General features: G+C 35.2%; 1 protein-coding gene across 1 annotated transcript in view; it reads right to left on the bottom strand.

Annotated features, from left to right (window-relative positions):
• The window catches only part of Dhc98D (Dynein heavy chain at 89D), a 1,285,966-nt gene that overhangs the window by 986,785 nt on the left and 276,720 nt on the right, over positions 1–22,461 (bottom strand). The window contains exons 17-18 of the mRNA XM_090406627.1: positions 17,676–17,792; positions 2,342–2,444 (exon numbers count right to left, since the gene is read on the bottom strand). Coding sequence (XP_090262753.1) covers positions 2,342–2,444; positions 17,676–17,792 — 220 coding nt within the window. The remainder of the gene's footprint in view (positions 1–2,341; positions 2,445–17,675; positions 17,793–22,461) is intronic.

Genomic DNA, 22,461 nt, shown 5'->3' on the forward strand with positions numbered 1-22,461 from the left:
GTAGCTAATGTAAGATAACTTAAAAAAAAAGGTCATTAAATTTCCTAACTTATTAAAAATAAAAAATAAAATAAATAAAACTAAATTTAATTAAATTTTAAAAAAATAAAGAAAATTAAAGAAAATAAAACATTATTTATTTTTTTATTTTATTTATTTTTTAATAAGTTAGGAAATTTAATAACCTTTTTCAGTTATCTTACATTAGCTTCTTAGGTGGTGCCTTTTGGAATTGTCGGTTAGCATTGATTAGTTAGATTTTTACATGTACTACTGAAGACGACTTTTTATTATTATTATTATTTATTATTATTATTATTATTATTATTACAGAGTATCTCCATGGAGTCAGTAGACTCATTGCAGGAGACCCAAACTAGCAAAATAATATCTGTCATATCTGTTCTTGAATTCATTTACAGACGAAGAGCTCACAACTGAGTCAGGCAATGAATTCCACTCATTCACCACCCTCCAGGCAAAAAACCTTGTTCTCACACCCATGTTAACCACACTCTTATTTAATTTCCAGGAATGACCTCTTGTTCTTCCATCACTATCACACAGCTGAAACATTCCCCTGCATCAATCCTATAAAAACCTTTCCGTAATTTGAATGTTTCTATCATATCCCATCTTCTCCACCTATCAACCAACCTCTGCAATCCACAACCTCTCAATCTATCAATGTAGGGAGCATTTTTTACATCACTTGCCAACTTAGTCACTCTTCTCTGAACCCTCTCCACAGCCTCCTCATCTCCAAGGAATCCAGGTGACCAGACTTGAGCACAGTAATCCAAATGTGGAAGTATCAACGCTTTATACAGGGGAATAATAACCTCTTTATTTCTGGATGTCAGTGTGTTTCTCAACAACCAAGTAATCCTATGTGCAATCTTGGACACCTTAGCAATGTGTCCTCTGAACTTCATCTCCCTATCTACCAACACCCCTAAGTCCCTAGCCTCATCAATCTCTTGGAGTACTGTTCCATCAATGTAGTAGACAGCTGGTAATCGTTTAATCCCAAAATGCATAACTTTACACTTTTCCACATTGAACTGACATCCATTACCTTTTGCCCATTCTACCAGCTTATTTAAATCATTCTGCAAACTTTCAACATCAGCTTGATTTTTTATTGTACTATCCAACTTTGCATCATCAGCAAACAACTGAATATCTCCCTTTAAGCCATTTCCTATATCATTTATATACAGATTAAACAACAATGGCCCAAGCACAGAGCCCTGGGGCACACCACTTGTCACCTGCCTCATCCTGGACCCGGTTCCTCCATACACCACCTTCTCTCCCTGAGCCATTCTCCTATCCATATCACCAATTTAGTATCCATTCCCATCTGCTCCAATTTGCGTAACAGTGTTCCATGGGGTATCCTGTCAAAAGCCTTAGCAAAATCCAGAAGTACCACTGTGTAGCCAATTCCTTTGTCCAACTCAGATGTCATTCTATTATGAAAAGTTAATAGATTGCTAAGGCAGGATCCACCTTTAACAAAACCATGTTGGCCTCTATAGAGAATCATATCCTGATCCACCCATTCTTGAATTTTGTCTTTAACCAACTTTTCCAATACTTTTACCACTACTCCTCAGATGGTGATTGGTCTCTAATTAACTACCACAGTTTTAGAGCCACGCTTATGCAAAGGAACCACTTTGCCTAACTTCCACTCCTTAGGGACCATAGCAGAGTTCAAACTTAAGTTAAATATTCCATCTAAACCTACAGCAGTGTTTGCATTTAAATTTTGCAATATATTAAATACCTCTGATTTCTTAGCTTCAATTCTCAGATTAGTTATTGCTACAGGTACAGAGATATCCTCACTCAGTAACTCGACTATTACATCTGATTTTGTCACCTCAATACCATCAGCTCCCACTAAAGTTATCCTTCCGAATTCATTCTTCCTTTTACTTGCCACATAGCAGAAGAACTCTTTGGAATTACCCTTGATCTCACTGGCTAAGGTCTTCTCATAATCTGATTTAGCTTTTCTTACTATAGTAATCTTCCTAGCTTGAGCCTTGTACTGCTCATGAGTGTACTGATTGCCTTTCTCCTTGTAAATTCTCCATAACATTTTCTTTTTTTTTTGCAGATCAAGCTTGATACTACTGCTCATCCATCTAACTCCTACCTTGCTTGTCTTCCCAGCCATGGGGACACAATCTGATATTGCTTTCTTCAGATACCCACTGATTTTATCCCATGAACTTTCATACTTAAGCGAAAATAATAATAATAAAATAATATTATAGGTGGCTTTATTCTGGTATTATAATTTATTTATATATAAAAATATATTTACCTTTATCTAAGTCTTCACCACATGTTCCAGGTCCATCTGCAATGTACTGATTATACAAATCCTTAGTAATCAGTGCAAATTCCTCCACCTGCTTCTGAGTGGTCTATCAATAGTAATTTGATAAGTAAGTCTTCAAATCAACATATATATAAGATATGTAACCAATGTATATAATATGTATATTATATATGTTGAATGTGATGACTGAATCTTATATATATAAGATTCAGTCATCAAAATCAACATAATTATGACAACCTGAGTAGTCAGCGTAGAGAAATGCCATGGCAAAAGACTCCATAGTGAAGAAATGTTGGCAGTGTACAGGAGAATCAGGGGTATTTGAAGAAAGCAGTATCAGACAATCGCCAAGAGTCAGGAAGATAAATCAGGTAAGAGTTATACGGATGAATAGCATTATTAAGTATGAGTAACATACAAAGAGAGTCATGGATAGAATATAAAGAAAATGATGATCAGCAAGTCCATGAGTAGTACAAAGCACAGGTAAGAAGGTTGACCAGCATAGTAAGGATAGTCAAAGCAAATTATGAGAGGAAGTTAGCTGGATGAAAAGAAATTCCAGAGAGTTCTTTCAATGATAGGGAGGCAATAGAAGCAAGTACAGTCATCCCTCAACTTACGTCCGGGTTCCGTTCCATCCAGCAGGACGTGTCGAATCGGACATAAGTCGATACGTTAAATCAACAGAGTGATAGGGGGTTAGGGACTTAACCGTAATAAGTATACTGTTATTTTAAATTTTAAACCTTAATATATTATAAAACTGTACTGTGTGTTACTGCCACTATAAAACAGGAGAATAATCACCCAACTCTTCCTCCGCAGTCACATCTTCATTACCTTCCATGTGTGAACGATCAGGCTGTGGCTTTTCTGGTGTAACCTTTGTTTTTTTTAATGAAAGTGTCCAATGTGCTTTGTTATTCCTATTCTTCTTTTCATCATAAATTTGTTCATAGCAAGCAAATGCCTCATGTACTTTCGTTTCTATTTTTAAGTAACGTTCAACATTGGAGTCCATGTCTTCAGCCATTTTGAGAACATTGCTAATGCAAAGAACCTTTCTGCAAGACCCTTCACTTTAAATTGTTTAACTACCTCTTCCTGTTTCTCTTTTCTTCTTCCTTTTCTCATTTTTCCTCTTCTGCAACAGTTGTTCCTCCAGTTTGACTAATTCTTCATTGGTCAGTTCTTCAGGGGAACTTTCTATGAGTTGAATTATGTCTTCATTATTCACTTCGAGATTCAGATTGTTTGCTAGGCCCACTATTACAAACTTCCAAAATCACGCACAAACCTTTTTAATGTCTTTTTCCGTATGCCACATATATGAGAGGTCACTACACCCGAAGCCACAGCAATATTTTTAATAGCATGATAAATGTTGAATGTTTTCAGAATTGCATGAGAGCCTGGTCATTTCCTTCAGTAGCAGAAATAGCTTGTGAAAAAGTTCTCCATAGATAATAAGCATTAACAATGCAAGGAACTCCCTGATCCATTCAGTTGGATCAATGAAGTAGTGTTTGGAGGGAGAAACATAACCTTGAACTTGGTGAAGATCACCGATATAAGACAGATGACCTGGAGCATTATCTAGAATTAATAAAATTTTAAATTCTACATCTTCTTTCACACAGTAGCTTTTTATTTCACTCACATAACAGTTGATTAAGGCATCCTCAAACAATTTTTGAGTCATCCATGACTTCTTATTGCTCCGATAATAAACTGGGAGTATGCTTGCTAATGTTTTTGAAGATTTGTGGATTCTCACTGTGCCATATCGCAAATGGTTTCAGTTTATATCCAGCCACATCCATAACAGAATTGTAATACAGGCATTAAGAACTTTGAAACTAGGTATAGATTTTAGTTTTTTGTGGATGAATGTCTGCTCGGGCATTTTTTTCCAAATCAAGGATGGCTCATCCATATTAAATATTTGCCATGGCAAATAATTTTCCTCCTTAATAATTTTATCCAATTTTTCCACAAACTCCTTGGCAGCCTTCTCAGCACTTGCAGATTCCCATACATTTTTACATTATGCAGTGCAAAATGTTGCTTGAATCTCATGAACTAACCAGAAGAATCGTTGAATTCGCAGTCATAATCAGGTTCTGCTTTCTGCTTCAACATGTTGAAGAGGCTTAGTGCCTTAGCAGTTATGGTCACAGTGCTAAGGGGTATGCACTTTTTGTTCAGGTCCTCTATCCATAATGCAAGTAGCGTTTCCATATCACCGACAGGACTTTGTAGTTGCTTGCTCACTATCATCGATTTAATGGAAACAGATCCTTTCACAGCCTCAAGATTTTATCCTTATTTTTCAAAATGGTTGTTACTGTAGAATGAGACCATCCGAAGATAAGCCCGTCAATGTGCGATCATATTGATGGGCTTACCAGCTTCATGTTGCTTTATAACTTGCAACTCTGTTTCAAGATCAATTGCTCATCTCCTTTTCTGTGATCCTTCATTAGACTTTTTGACTGGGCGTGTAGGGGCCATGTTGCACAAAACATCGTGAAATATTTAAAGATACACAAATAACCCATTTCTCAAACACAAAATCAACAGAGGAACTGTTGAAGACACTTGTCTACTGCCAAGGGAGGTTGCTGCTGAAAGCGCTGTTGCCAATGTGCATGCTTTACCTTACACTCGCTTGCGTCTTGTTTGAAAATATAGCCAAAAATGTTATTTATTCCCTTATGGGATCATGGATGTATCTTTGAAAGGATGTAAGTCGAGGGATGAATGTGGTTGAGTTACGCGTGATCATTTTACAAGAATATACTGTCCAGGTGGAGATTTTCCATCATCAGATGAGAAAATGACTGATGGAAGATTAGAGATAGATAAATGCAGGTGCTTCTGATACTGCAGAACTATATGGCAAACACAGCCATGGGACTGGCTGGTCTATGTATCGTGACAATGTGCAAGGGAATAGACAACATCTCTGACCAAGATGTTCATTTTGAGCCACAGTTCTAGTAAAGTGGACAAAACAGTTTCACTGCACAAAATCGGCTTTAAGACAGAAGTTGCAAATTATAGGCCAATCAGTATATCAGGAGTGGTGGTTGATGTACTTGAGAAATTGGTAAAAAGACAAAATTCAGGATTGGGTTTACAGAAATATAATACTTTATACGGGACAAAATGGCTTTATGAAGGATATGAATTGAGTTGGATAAAGGAAATTGCTATTTAGTGACACTACTGGACTTTGCAAAGACATTTGACAGAATACCACATGCAACTCTTTTTTTTTTGTATAAACTGGAACAACTGGGAATGGATATGAATAAGAGTATGGCTGATGAAAAAACATCCAAGAATAGTGTATGAGGGAGATGAGTATGGGAGAAGGCAAGTAACTAGTGGTGTCCATAGAGCTCTGTAATTGATTCTATTTGTTTATTTTTACATCATATAGGAAATGATTTAGGGAGAAATGCTCAATTGTTATTTGATGATACAAAGCTAGAAAAAGTGACAGTTGATATGATTCTGCAGAATGAGTACAATAAAATTGAAAGATACATGGCTGCCAGTTCAATATGCCCAGGTGTAAAGTGGAGCAATTTGGGATGAAGAGATTACATGCTGTGTACTACACCAAAGGCAATGAACTGAGAAAATTATGAGGACATGGATTTTGGGGTGACCATAGACAGAGAGCTGAAATTAAGAAAGCATATTGCAAAGGTGGTAAAAACAGTGCATCAGATTATATGGTTGTCATAGACCACACTGATGAGAAGGGATAAGGAAATGTATTATTTTCCTTGATAAGACCGCATCTGATGCTTAGATATGGTTGCCTGAATTCCACAAAGATGAAAAGGTGGCAGAGTAGATCCAGAGTTGGATATTCACCATTCTAGCATTTCTATTGAATACTACCTATGAGAGTACAATAAAAATCTGTGGGCTTCAAAAACTAGATGATAGGTGAAAAAGATAGGATGTGATAGAAACCTACAAGCTATTAAGGGGTTTTATAGCACTAGTTCATAGAAGAATTTTTTGCAATACACAGCAGGAAGAAAGAGAATAAGGGCTCATGGAAATTGTATAAGTGCGTTAGGATTGTTTTTTTTTTTTTTTCCATGGAAGGTGGTGACAGGTTGAATTCAAGAAGAGATTGTGAGTGCTTCACCAATGAATGGGTTTAAGAAGAGGTATGACAGGTATTGTGAACAACTGTTAGAGTGGGTCATCTGTGATAGGTGTTTGGCTCCATGGAGATGCCCAAGAAATGAAAATGTGTTCAGGATGCAGCTGATGTTTTCAATGTTTCTGCCTTTTTCATAGCGTTTGTCTTTTCATTGTGGATTTTGTTACAACAGTTATTCAAATAAGTCAAGGAATCATGAACATAATTTTTAAATGGATTTGTTTAAAAATATAACATGACTGACATAAATAAATAGCTAAGCTTAACATCTACAATTTTCATATCAAGTCTAGTGCTACTTTCCTTCATATAACTGATCAGTGTAGTGCAGACCGTGTGCATACTCATTTCACTACTGGTTTGTTGCACATCAAACCTGTACCCTCCTTCAAATTCTAACTAGTGACATACAAGTCAAATACAGACTATGTACTGCTTGACATAATGTCCAACTTTTTCTTCTTCTTATAACTCTGTTCAAATCCCATCTGTTCAAAACTTCACTTCTCCAGTTTGGACAGTGTACCATGATGTTTCTATCCTGATTAATGGTTTCTCTCAATCTTGTTCTAGGTTTACCTTTTGGTCTTTTACCAATAATTTTACTATCAACTGTCTTCATAAGAATACTGTCATTTTCCATATGAAAAATATGTCCTGACGATTGCAACTTTTTGAACTTGATCATGATTGTATCTGAATCTCCAGAGTCTGTTATCATGCACTGGTTCAAATATTTTGTGAAGATTTTCTTTTCAAAAGGTAAAATCAAATTCTCCACTCTGTAAATATCCATGTTACACATTCATAGTAACAACTGGACAAATTACAATTTATATAAATTAAAGATGCAAAGAAATCATACTCTTGGTTTCATCCTTTATCCACTTGCAAGCAAACAAAGTTTGTGAGTGAAGCAACTTCATGACTGGGCTACTTGTATAAAGAGGCTGATGACTTCACATCATTTGCCTCAGTATCTCATAATCCAAAGCACATATCCTTACAGACAAGTGTAACGGTATGCATTATGGGAAGGGCCACTACCCAGACCGGTTTCGACCTTTATCAAGGTCTCATCAGTGGGAGCCAGATCCAGAAGTGATACTAAAGTTGAAGTAATGCAGAAGTCATCTTTTCATATATTTTTACTTTAGTTTACCAATGAATATCTTTTGAATGATGTACACATGAGAGAAAACTGAAAGCCTGTTTACCTCTCTTTATTTGATTCTGAACTTCCATCATCTCATTTGGTTTTCTAGTGATCATTACTCCAAAATCAGCAGGTTCAAGGTTTAGAGGTGCAAGAGGAGAGCGTATTCCAAATGCTGAGCACCCTAGATGTCAGAAAAGCTGTGGAACTGGATGGTATTTCACCATGAGTTTTGAGAGAATGTGCTAAACAATGGACAGCTCCATTGACTTGGCTTTTCAATGAAAGTCTGGCTATGGGAAAGGTACCCTAGGAATGGAAGGAATGGAAGATAGTGCCATGGCATAAGGGCAGTAGCAGACTGGATGTGTCTAACTATAGACCAGTTTGTGTTACATCAGTAATTGTTAAGACCTTAGAAAAATTAATGAGGGCCATATACAGCATTGGGTAGATTAGGATAATATTATCTGTGAGAGACAACATGGATTTGTTAGGGGACACTCTTGCTTTAGTAATATGATTGCCTTTTATAATACAGTGACAAGAGCAACTGATGAGGGAAAGGCATATACTGCCATTTTTTTTGGATTTTGCAAAGGAATTTGACAGGGTGCCACATGATAATCTGATATTTAAGTTGCAGCACATGAGTTTAGATGTTGGGTTAGTCAACTGGATTCAGGATTGGCTGTCTGATAGGTATCTGAGAGTTGTGTATGGTGGGGCAGTATCAAGGAGACAGAAGGTTACAAGTGGAGTCCTACAGGATTCACTACTAGGACCCATATTGTTTAACCTTTATATCAATGACATTGTCAATGGATTGCAGGGGGGGGGGATATTCAGTTGTTTGCAGATGATGTGAAGCTGGGAAGGGTTATAAGTAATAGTGCAGATGTGGCAATCCTGCAAGAGAATTTGAATAAATTAAACAGATAGGCAAATGAATGGGAGTTTTGATTTAATGCAGCAAAATGTAAAAGTCTTGAAGTTTGGGATGCATCGATGGGAGGCTGCATACTCGATTGGAGGAGCTGTACTAGAGGAAGTAGGGGAGACAAGAGATCTGGGGGTGATGATTGATAGAAAACTAAAATTCAGGGAACATATTGCAAAGGTGGTGAAGGTAACCCAGAGGATCGCTTCAATATTGAGAAGGATGTTGACCTGCAGAGATAAAAGAGTTATTGTTCCATTGTATAAGATCCTGATCAGACCCCACTTATACTATTGTTCTCAAATTTGGTCCCCAGGATTTGAAGGGGATAAATTAACTGTGGAAAGGTTACAGAGGTGGATAATAAAGATGGTTTCAGGTCTGTACAATGTTAGTTATGAGGTTCGGCTGAGGGAATGTGGACTGCAGAGTTGGTTGATAGATGAAGTAGAGGTAATATGATTGAGACTTAAACTGTTGAGAGGTAGTTACAGGATTGACACTGGGGAGTTTTTTTGCTTGGTGGAACAGTGGGAAGGAGCGATGACAAGGGGCCATGGAGGGTGGCTCATGGAGGTCAATAAGTTCAAGGAGTGGTATGATAGACTTTGTGTTTCCTAGGAAGGACCTCACACAATGTGTCTTGGAGGCCTAAATAAGAATAATAATAAATATTTAAACTATTCCACTTTTTCGATATCAAAGTTCTCAAATTTCACATGTGTATCAGTTAATTGATTCTACCTAGTATTAATCATTATTTTGGTTTTTTGTTGAATTTCAGTGCTATTTCTTGTGTTGATTTTTCTAGATCCAAATATGTTTCTTCTGCTTTCTGTTTGGTTCTTGATGTTAATGTCATCTGCATATACTACAGTCTGCACTGATTATTTATTGTTTAGACTCGCAGTGGTCTCAATCTCAAATTGCATGTGGGCTGAATGCACGATGTGAAAGCAGCTGACGAGCCAGAATTTTTTTTTTAACAAAATGAGAGTGAATATATATATATATATATATATATATATATATATAGAACTGTACTTACCCCTAATGTATGGATACCACCCCTTTATAACTTTTATAATTATGAATCCTTTTTATAACCTTTATAACTTGAGAATAAATAATGACAACCTATTCTCTTTCTTTTATTTATTAAATTTTTCTTTGACACATACAGAAAAAATACATATGTTTGTATGTAAATAATTATAATCTTTTTTATTTCTTACTGCAACTTAATACTTAATGGCGTTTCGATTCTGATAAAGTTTGTAGCCTTGGAGAAAAAATTCTAGAAGCTATTTTCATCACGGATTGCAGATTCTCATCGGTCAATCAGGTTCTTTTCTTAAACTTATTAATTTTCAACTGCGAAAAAAACTGTTCACATATAAATGTACTCCCAAACAAAGCGATTATTCTTATTGCAAAAATTCGTAACTGAGTGTATTTATCTTTTGACAAGTATGAATAAAAGTTAATCAAATCTGTATCTTCAAATCTTTGAATAAGATTTATATCACACTGTAAATTAATTAGCTCCATTTGTAGATTTTCTGGTGCGTTATTCACGTTCATTTTTAATGGTAAGGAAAATAATGTAAAATCGGACTCCAAATCATTAAAATCTTTAAATCTTTCTTCAAATTTTTGTCATAATCATGCCATTTTTCTTGAATATTCTTGAGATTTTTCATTTGAAATAATAGCGCAGGATTTAAGATGTAGGAAATGTACGAAATTTTTTTATTCCAGTTGTGTTTCCCATAATTGCAATTTAACTTTAAAAGCTTTAATACAAGCATACATGTCAGTGATAAGTTTATTCTTTCCAACTCTTTATTGAGAATATTTAAATAGCCAGTTAAGTCAACAAGAAATGCTAAATCTGTTATCCATGTATCATTACGTAGCTCGTTGATGATTTTCTTTTTTTGGGTCATGAAAGTTTTGATTTCATTTATTAAATCAAAAAACGGTTTTAATACAGCTCCTCAACTTAACCACCTCACCTCGTTATAATAAATCATTTCTCCATATTCACTTTCAATTTCTTCAAGCAATGCAACAAATTCTCGATGATTCGGAGCTCGCCCACAGATAAAGTTTACTGTTTTAGTTACTGTTTCCATAACATTATCCATCTGAAAACTTTTGGCACAAAGTGCTTCTTGATGAATAATGCAATGTATAGTGCAAAATTTATTCTGAAATTTTTCTTCTTTCACTATATTTCTTAATTTTATCGCTACTCCATTTTTTTTACCAACCATAGCAGCTGCACCATCACTTGTAAATCCAACTTTTATCCCAACTTAATTTATATTTATCTATTACAGTTTTTATTTCAGAAAAAATATCCTGTGCACCAGTTTTTCCTTTCATAGGAATTATTTCCAATAATTCCTCAATTACTTCAAATTCATCAGTAACACCTCGTACGAAAACGGCAAGTTGTGCTATATCTGTGATGTCAGTACTCTCATTAACTGCTATTGAGAATGTTGCAAATCTATACTTTTTTCTTTTAACTGACATCGTAAATCACTAACAATTTCGTTAATGCATTCTGCTACCATGTTGGCTGACAAACTAATATTTTTAAATAATTGTTGTTTGTCAGGACAAAGAAGTTCAGCAGACTTAATCAAACAATCTTTAAAGAATTTGCCATCAGTAAATGGTTTTGATCGTTTTGCAATGATGTGCATGAGAGCAAAACTTGCGTGAACTGTTGCTTCACTGGATTTATTTGCTTCAGTAAAAAAATTTTGTTGTCGTTGTAAGCCAGATTTCAGAAACTGTAACTTTTCTTCCCTCAATTTGCCTACCAACATTTCAAATTTTTCTTCATGATTCGTTTCGTAATGGCAACATAAATTGTATTCTTTTGGAACTGATATTCCCTTATTACAAATAAAACATACAATTTTATTGTGCACAACACCACAAAAGTACATAATTTCCCATTTATCTTGAAAAACATGTTCTTCTTCATCCACTTTTCTTTTACTCTTTGTTAAAGACATGGCTTGCAGTTTAATCTCTTAATTAAAATCACTATTATAATTTTATTTACAACTTTAATTCAACAAATGAATTTTTGTATGAAAGCAACACTCAAAAGTTATGCACAATTCTAAATGATAGGTATTGATACAATGTAGATCTAACAACATTATAATCTGGAATTAGCCCTGCAAAGAGGGCTAATTCCAGATGATTAGAGTAGAGTTCTCATAGTACCATTATACAAAAAAGGAAAATAAAACTGAATGCGAGAATTATACAGGTATTTCCCTACTGAGTGTTCCTGGTTAGATTTATGCAAGTATACTTGAGAAACAGTTAAGAAGGATTGTGGAAGGGAAGGTTGGTGAAGATCAAGCTGGAATTAGGCCAAATAGAGGCTGTCAGGATGAAATTTTCACTTAACAACAAATAGTTTGGGAAATCATGGAAATATAACAAAAATCTGTATTACAATTTTGTTGATCTGAAAAAGGCATATACCAGAGAAAAAAGCTATTCAAAATGCTACAGTTATATAATGTCGCTAGGGCATTATATCAAACAATACTTAGTCTTTATTGGAGTTGTAAGTCAGCAGTTAGAATCGAAGGAAGTATAGGAAGATGATTTGATGTTAAATCCGTTGTCAGACAAGTATGTACATTATCCCCTCTGTTATTTATTATCTACATGGGATCACATTATTAAGCCTGATATCAAGATTGGAGATGTTAATCTCAGCTCTTTTACTTTATGCAGACAACGTTGTACTCCTAAGTAAATCCAGTACAAGTCTGCAAGATTTCCTGACTAAATTGAATATCTGTTGTAATAGATTTGGTACGAAAATCAGCAATAGCAAGAAAAAGACAATGAAAATAGGCAGAAGCATTGAAAATATCAAATGTATTGTGAATGGAGAACCAATAAAACATTTCAGCTACTTAGGCATGATTTATAATGAAGATGGTAAATTAAATATGGAAATAGACAACAGAATCAACAAAGCTGGTATGGTAGGAAGTCAACTGAATTTAATTTATATGGAATAAGAGAGAAATTAGTCAAAACACTAAATTAGCTATATACAAGACAAGTCTGCAAGTCAATTTTAACTTATGGATCTGAGAGCTGGGTTAGAAATAAAACACTTCACCAAAGACTAGAGACCACAGATAAGAGAGTCCTGAGAAAAATTAGAGGTATTAATCAATGGCATCAATGGAAATGTCATATTAAAAATATTAGGAAAGAAATTGACATTGTTTGTATCCAAAAATATGTTATCAGAGCTAATCTCAGATGGTATGGTCATTTAAATCGAACAGGAGAGGAAAGATTAACAAAATTCGTATCCTCTGCCAGGTTGGCAGAAAAATGATCCAGAGGAAAACCAAGATATAGGTGGATTGTTACAGTAAAAATTGCCTTAGAAGACAGAAATATAAGATTTGATAATGTTGGAGTCTTGACAGATAACAGATTGATTTGGAGGAAATTTGTTGATACGAAGTTAGTAATGATGTAAGTTTTTCATGTAGTACTATCATATCCTGTACACCCCTTGAGGTACAATACATGTCCGAAATTTGATGATGACACACACACACACACACACACAGTAATAAAATAGAAAAAATCCTTAGCCCACCCAACATACAAATATCAAATATACTCTAAATTTACTAATAACCTTTTGCTGATGGGAACCATATTAAAAAAAAAAAGCAAGAAATGGGTTGATAGAGAATCTATAATTTGCAATGAACAGCATGAGTTTACTAAGAAAAGTTCATGTTAGAGTAACTTAATCACACTTTATAATAATGCCATGGTTTAGTTAGATAAGATGAATGGACACACACCATAATACTTTTGAAATATAGTATTAGTAGTACTATGTATTACTTCTAAGCCTCCATTGCGTTCAAAGACTCATCATATCTCACCCACTCTGGCAATGCATTCTGCATATGGATACACAAGTTGTTGGCTCCTATCAGTCAATCATCCCTGCAACCAAATCCATCCACATCTTGGTCATCTTCAAAAGTAGTTTGTTATGCAAAACTCGATCAAATGCTTTAGAAAAATCCAGATTAATCACAGTATAAGCATCTCCTCTGTCCAACATCTTGCCACCTTATTATAAAATGTAACCAAGTTACTTAATGTAAAACCTCCCTTCAACAAATCCATGCTGATCTCTGGAAAGATTTCCATTCTCATCAATCCAACATCTGACAACTTCACATCAGTAGTGTTAAACTACACCTGATATAAACACTGGCATATAGTTTAACACTACTGACTTGAATTCTAATTTATGCAGTGGTGCTACTTTTCCTTCTTTTTGCTCTTCTAGAACTGTTCTGTTGCCAGACTTCTACTGAAGAATAAACCACACCAAGGTTACTTGCTATTCTAAACACTTTCAATTCTTGAACTATAAGTCCTTTGTCCTCCTGGCTATTGCTATTCAATATGACTCTTAACCCCCCCCCCACACAAAATACACTAACAAGATACTCATTGAACAGTTCCATTATATCTTCAACAGATGTGACTCATTCCATCTTCATCAGTTAATGTAAATTTTACATATCCACCCTTGCTTCTACTAGCAACACAATTGTGGAATTCTCTGGAGTTTTGCTCTACTGATTCAGCTACTCTCTTTTCATATGCCAATTTCTCTTTCCTTACTATACTTGTTACCTTCCCGGCATACACATTATACCCCTGATAATAAGAGGTATCCTGTTCTTTATACCTCCTTTATGACATCTTCTTTCTTAGAGGCTCCTGTATAATTCCATTAATTATCTGTTTCACTCCTGTTTTATTTTTCCTAGACTCCTTATGAAAACAAACTGCTGCTGCTAGTAAGTAATTGATTTCGGATCAAGTCTGGTCAAGAATTCCTGGTTTCTCTACCTTTCAACTGATTAAGCCACTGCATATCACCAACTGTTTCCTTAATTTATCATAGTCCTCCTCTCTGTAATTCTATACATCTCTCTGTCTCTCTCTCTTGCTCCATGAAGCTTGTACTCACTTAGCAACCCCTCCCCCCATGTCAAAACCACATGATCACTCTCCTCAATTGGTGGCGCTGAGGTGACATCTTCTATTATCATCACATGAGATGATATTTTTGTATATAACACTTGAGTCCCACATAATGCTTCAACAACGTAAGTAGCTGAAGGATTTCGATCTCCTTACCCACAGATGATATTTCCTGCTCTAGTCATTCATTATCATCACCCTTCTGTCACTCACAGACCAGTCTCATCTATCTGAACATTTCAGAATCATCTCGCTCTACATTCCCTGGTATGTAGCAATCCCAATAAATGTCTAAAATTTATCCTTTCTTTTAAGCTTACATGGTGATATCCGAATACATTTTTGAAAATTATGGAGATAACTACCGTGTTTGGATAAAAACTTTTCACAAATGTCCCCATCAATGACACAATTCTCCTACTACAGAACAAATTTCCACCCGACATTATGGCCCTGTTTGCCCATGTACTACAGTCCGATTACTTCATGTGGCAAAACAAATTTTACCTACAAAAAGAAGGTACAGCCATGGGCTCACCACTATCTCTCCCAATCGTTGACTTCTACATGGAAACCTTTGAGCAAAGGGTTCTTGATTCTGCCACGCTAGGACCGACAGCCTGGCTTAGATACGTTGACGACGTGCTTGCAATCTGGCCGCACGGACGACAAATGCTAAACACATTCCTTAGCCACCTGAACAAACAACATGAATGCATACAATTTACCATCGAAATCGAAAATCAAAACTCGCTCCCATTCCTAGACACACTAGTCACACGTCTTCCTTCAGGCAGTCTATCTTTCACGGTCTACCAAAAACCGACACACATGAGCAAATACATACATGCTAATTCATACCACCACCCATCACAAAAATATGGAGTCATTAACACCCTTAAAAACAGAGCTACAACAATTTGCTCTAACCAGCAAGCCCTGAAACAAGAACTAAAAATCATCAGCAACACATTCATAAATAATGGCTATAACAAAAATAATATTAATAAAATACTCCATAAAACAACAACAAAAATGAATCTAGATTACAGTAAAACCATAGCCATCCCATACATTAAAGAGTTATCAGAAAAAATCAACAGAATCCTACAACATTATAACCTCAATGCCATCTTCAAGCCACCCACTAAACTTAAAACCATATTCAGCTCCTCTAAAAGATCCTCTCCGCCAATTGGCACATCCTGGAGTCTATTGCATCCGCTGCACCTGTAACTTATCGTACATTGGTGAAACAGGGCGGACAATCCCTATACATAAGAAAGAACACATTAGACACATTAAATATAACCATTATGGTGAAGCAGGCCTATCAGATCATGTGCTCAACACCTTACACCAAATCAACTGGAAAAGCACCCTCTCTTTTACACCATACAAAAACTTGGCATGAAAGGAAATTTAAGGAACATTGGGAAATCCTGATAAACCACCCAAATATCAAGATGGCATGAAAATTCCAAGGATCTAGATGGCACACATTCAGCCTACCTCATATATAAGATCCAGCATAAGTCAGGACTCTAGCCAATCTTCAGCTAGTATTACAAACCATTCCATACCAACTGGCTGGAATGTACATTTATAATCATGATGTTAATACTAGTTTATGTATCTATCTATAGATAGATACATAAACTAGTTGTTGCACCCAATGTATTTCTACAACCAACAGATAACACTAATAATAGGACTCTAGCGTTGATGTATAATTTTTTTTTTTTTTTCCACCAGAGGTCAGGCCAACAATTGTTGTTGCAGTTGGTCAGTAACTTTAACAAACTAGTTTGATTGTAGTGTAGCTCATTGTCTGTGTACAGTTGTATGCTTCAGAAGATGACCTTGACATAAAGGTCGAAACGTTGAATGTAGATTTTAGTTATATTAAACTAAAGTTTTTATTCAAACACGGTAGTTGTCTCCATAATTTTCAAAAATGTAGTCTAAAATTTATGCTAACCGCAACCTTACACCAAATGGTCTCAAAACCATTATCATTATTGCTTTCTTCAAGTTCCATATTAAGAGGACCCAACTTTTCGGAAATCACTGATAATATCCCACCTCCTCTTTGGTATTCTCTGTCTTTTCAAAAAATTTTATAACCATCAAATTCTATTTCCATGAATATGTCATCCTCTGTTCACCATGGCTCCCTGACACCAATGATTTGTAAAATGACTAACTGGATCACAGCAACAAACTCTGAATTGTCATTCCTATTATTTCTCACATTTGTGTATAAGCACAGTAGCTTTCCTCTGGTTCCCTTTTCTTCCAACAATTCCTTATGCCATCATTAAATCAATGCTCCCATCGAGACCATCCCGTGTTCCTTTATCTATTATCTCATACCAATTCTGGTATCTCACACTCACTGTTCTCCCATCTAGTTTTCTTTTCCTTGACTGGCTACATACTCTCCTCCTCTCATCAGCAATCTACCAGGCTTCATACTACCAGTCACTTTACTCGGAAATCCCACGTTACCTCCTTCACACTTCCTCACAAATCATTTGCTGCAACTAGTAAGGTCAATCCCTTTGCATTTCCTCTCCTCTCCAGAGCCATAGTCATTCTTCCTGTAATTGCTCCTCTTGAATATACTTTTGACACCTGCTCCATTTTCACAACTTTCACCATAGCATTCTCATACAGCAATGCACTACTTTCCACCATTCCACTGCAGACATTCATCTTTGACTTATCTAACTTATCATACAATATCTAAATGACTTTAATAACTTATTGAACATTTGAGATATATCATGATGACTATGGTCAGATGGTCAGTTAACTGAATACTCAACTAAAGTGAATTTAAACTAAAGTGAAATACTTTAGTTTAAATAAAACTTACTAATAGTTACAAAACAAAAGTAGCCATATTTTTTTTTAAATATACACATACCTTAATAAATTTTTTCTTCACAGGAATTAAACTGTGATTTATTTTTCTAGATTCATATTCAAGATTTGACCAAATTCCCCGCATGGATTTTACCAAGATTGATTCTTCCTTAGGTACCTTAAATGATATATTAAGATTTTTATATATAATATCCTTTCCTTTAATGAAATGAATGAAATTCATATATTATATATTTAAAAACATAAAGTTGCTAAAAGTGATGAGCTCCCATTGATTATTGTATAATCAATACTGATATTGTGCCTTTCATACTTGTTATTATGAAGGTACTGTAATAGTTGTCACAGATGTGAAAGACACACTTTTTTCATGAATTGCTAACTAAATTCATAGAGCATATTTTTAAACAAATTCAGCTTTTATATTAAAGATGATTTCACCATATGATTATTAGATAAGCATATTCACAAGAATAAAGAATTACTGCAAATATCTTGGCCAGAAATTAATGGGCCATCATCAGTGCATCAGCATAATCACAAAGCAAAAGCAAGATACCAAGAGGGGAAAGAGGAGGGAATATAATCCAGCAGAAAAACTAGCAGTATCTCAAGGCAGCTCTGTGCTTGTATCACTGCTGTATAATTCAATGCTGTTTGGTAGCATTGAAACTGGCAAGATTTTCCTCACATCATTAAAGGATGTATGAAGAGCATGTGTAAGTCAGTAGTTTTAAATGATCTTGTAGCCTGAAATGTCAGAGTATATATGGTTTGTCAAATGTTGGATGAATGGAGAGTACTGTCATCTGCAAAACTTTGGATAGGATTAGTGGTGATCAAGAGTGGATCGTTTACAATTCCTATACAATTTTTACAAATTATTCACTGCAGTGACACAATTCCTCTTTATTAGATCTTGATATGGCCATCTTTATCTAATCAACCGGGTTCCTTGGGGATAAGAACGTTGTGAAGAAAATCCAGAGGCAACTGACTAAGATAGTGAGTGGTCTGTGAAATGCTCCCTATGAAGACAGATTGAGGGTTTCTGGATTACAGAAATTGGTTATTATATGGAATATGATAAGAAATGCGTAACTTATTGTAAATGTTTTATACAACTTATAGAGAAAAAAATTTTCAATACTTGGCTAGGATATTGAGTAAAAGTGAGTTAGCTCTGGAAACTGAATAAAGCATTCACAACAGATTGTGACAGTTCATTCTATTCATTTACCACTACTCATCAGTACTAGGCATTTCAGTAGAGTAGTGGTAAATGAATAGAATGAACTGTCACAATCTGTTGTGAATGCTTTATCAGTGAATCTACTGTGAATGGTTTAATAATTTCTGCATAATTCAGAAACCCATTCACAAATTTGAATTCCTAATTAGTGTCATATAGTTCTCATAGCCATTTAAGATTTATACAAATTCATATATACAGGGTGTTTCAAAAGGAGATATACAACTTTATACAACAATATAAGGTAAATAGCAATAGATGAACAACTTTTATGACTGTGAAATTCATAACACTTGAAGTTTCAACACAGACAGTTAAAGTTCAATATGACTGCTTCCAGTAATTATGCAGTTTCCCCATCTGTAATCAATTTCCTGCCACATACAGCAGAGCATACCTGGCATAAATTCAGAAATGGCAGTAGTAATTCTGGAATGAGGCTCATCCAAATTGACTGGTAGTGGTGGTACAAACACTCAATCTTTTGCAAAACCCCACAAGAAAAAATCTAATCATGTAAGGTCGGGGGAATGCAGTGGCCATGCTACAGGTAGCCCTCAACTGCTTGGAAAATGGGTGTCGAGGTATGACCTTACATCTGTCAGGTAATGAGGAGGTGTTCCATCTTGCTGGAAACATGTCTGTCATAGTCATCATTGTCTACTTGTGGTATTAGGTACCTTTGTAGCATGTCCAGATATACACCACCAATAACAGTAGACTCTGAAAAAAAGGAGGGACCATACACTTTCTTCTTGCTTCTAGTATGATGGTGTGTGGATTTTTGCTTCCCCAAATTCTGCAGTTGTCAGTTTACTTGCCCAATTATATGAAAAGTATTTATTTAAAATAAAGAGCCAATAGGCTTCATTTCGGTGATGTGAAACATTATTTAAATTAAGGGGATATTAAATCCTATATTGTTTTAAAACCGAATAAGAAACTCAAAGATCAGAATCAAAGAATTTCATGCCGAATATAGTATAACTATAAACGTAATGGCGACTACTAGTGTAAGCTAAAGCACGTAGTTCAAGTAAGTAGTACAAACTAGGGCAACTCGTTGCAAAGGTGGAGAAAGTTCTGATCGCTATTCTTAGTATTTTCCATAATGTAAAACCCATCTCCTAGGAGATGTATGATGTTATACATTATGGTGAGAGGTCACTACCCAGACCGGTTTTGATCTCTATTGAGATCTCATCAATGAGTAGCTAGATCAAAGTATAATACTAAGTGTATAGCGAAAAGAACTTATATACTCTGCTATATGAGTTGTCAAAAAGGTGCACCCATAAATTATTTAAAATAAAGAGCAAACAGGCTTCATTTCAGCGATGTAAAACATTATTTAAATAATGAGTTTCTGATTCGGTTTTAAAACAATGTGGGATTTAATATCCCCCTTAATTTAAATAATGTTTTACATCGCTGAAATGAAGCCTATTGGCTCTTTATTTTAAATTATTTATGGGTACACCTTTTTGACAACTCGTATAGCAGAGTATATAAGTTCTTTTCACTATACCCTTAGTATTATACTTTGGTCTAGCTACTCACTGATGAGAACTCAATAAAGATCGAAACAGGTCTGGGTAGTGACCTCTCACCATAATGTATAACATCATACATCTCCTAGGAGATGGGTTTTACATTATGGAAAATACTAAGAATAGCGATTAGAACTTTCTTGCAAAGGTGCCTTTGCAACGAGTTGCCCTAGTTTGTACTACATACTTGAACTATGTGCTTTAGCTTATGCTGGTAGTCGCCAATACATTTATAGTTATACTATATTCGGCATGAAACTCTTTGATTCCGATCTTTGAGTTTCTTATTCGGTTTTGAAATGTGGGATTTAATATCCCCTTAATTTAAATAATACATGAAAAGTGTTTGTCACTAATAATAATCATGTCCAAAAAGACCTAATTTTGTTCTAATCCTACTTATCATTTCCATACAAAAATCCTGGCATATCTTCTTATCATCTTTCTTCAAATGTTGTATAAGAGTAAATTTGTACGGCCTTAAATGTAGATGTCATAAATCATGCCACACGGTCATGTGTGGAATTCCAATTTGACAAGACACCCATCTGATTGACTTCCCAGGGCTTCTCTGGAAACTTTCCCAAACTTTCTTCTACAACAGCATTGGCAACACAGCCTTCCTGTTGCCCTTGGACGATGCAAAGAACAGTCAATTTCCACAAAATTCTTGTGCTATGTGTAGAATGTGCACCTACTAGGTGGTTCTTTACCACATTGTGTGAGAAAAATCTTCTGAATAGTGTTGCAGACTTGTTTTCTCAAACCAAAACATATAGATGGTGCAATATATCACACCATCTAGTGTTGTCATTTGGAAATCAAAGTATGTGACCAAAAATTGATGTGTTTGACAACATTATGACACTCACTCAGCTTTTGTACATCTTCCAAGTTATTCTCTGTTTTCCTGCAAAGTTGTTTACACCCTTTTGAAACACCCTGTATATACATATATATGAATACAAGATTTATATACGTACATAATATTTAAATAAGATTTAGAGACTTATACATAAGATACTAATTTTGAGGGAAACTGGTATCTTATGTATAAGTCTCTAAATCTTATGAAACTTATTAAATATACAGACAAATGTTTCAGTTTGAAACTAACAAACTATCATTAGTGGCCTGAATAACATTTTTTACAAGGTAGAATACTAACAATTGAATTATTCAAAATAGTACAAGCTGTGTGATGTTAAATCACTAATAGCGTTATGCTTCACTGAAAAAAAGGTTATAAAAGATTTTAAATGGTTAAAAGAATAATTTATATCATCAAAAGAAAAAAAAAATTATTATTCGGATCAAATGTTCCATATTTTTGACAAGGATAGGCAACCATTTCAATTCAAGTTAGGGTGGTGAAGTAAGGCCTCAGCACTCTCTTTGAATAGGTGTTTGAATTTATAGTGATATCTGTGTAGAAGGAGAGTTTAAAACAGAGAATGTTGTGGTCTGCCTCTATTCTCTGTTGCGCCAATCCAGACTTATCGGATTTGTTGTGAAGAATATGAGATTGATGTTCTTGCATTCTTTGTTCGAATGAACGGTTTGTCCAACGAGAGATAGTTGAGAGTTTATCTTTAGATGATGGGAAATACATGGATAGTTTATTAATGGAAATTTTATTATTATTATTATTACATAACACCTCCAGGGAGTCCAATGACTCATTGAGGGAGGGCATTGTACAACTCTGTCTCCGCTGCTCAATCCACAAACAACCATCATCATCTACACCAGCACCATCTACTGTCCATCATCATCATCATCACTAGTATTTTCATAGACAATCACAAACATCCATGTTCACGGCGGGATTCAAATCAGTAGCCTTTTGGCTGGAGAGCGGATATGCTAACCACTCAGCCAACCAGGCTGGCTGTTGTTGCTACTAAATCATATTTCCTCAGAATCCTTGAAATAGGCTCTGAAATGCCGGAGATGTATTGGATTGGAACTTGACATATTCATTCTTTGTTATTTTGGTTGGGTTTATAATCAAGATGTTTTGT

The sequence above is a fragment of the Typopeltis vanoorti genome, chromosome 16 (genome assembly GCF_054136105.1).
Source record: "Typopeltis vanoorti isolate ZY-2024b chromosome 16, IOZ_Tvanoo_1.0, whole genome shotgun sequence".
NCBI lineage: Eukaryota > Metazoa > Arthropoda > Arachnida > Uropygi > Thelyphonidae > Typopeltis > Typopeltis vanoorti.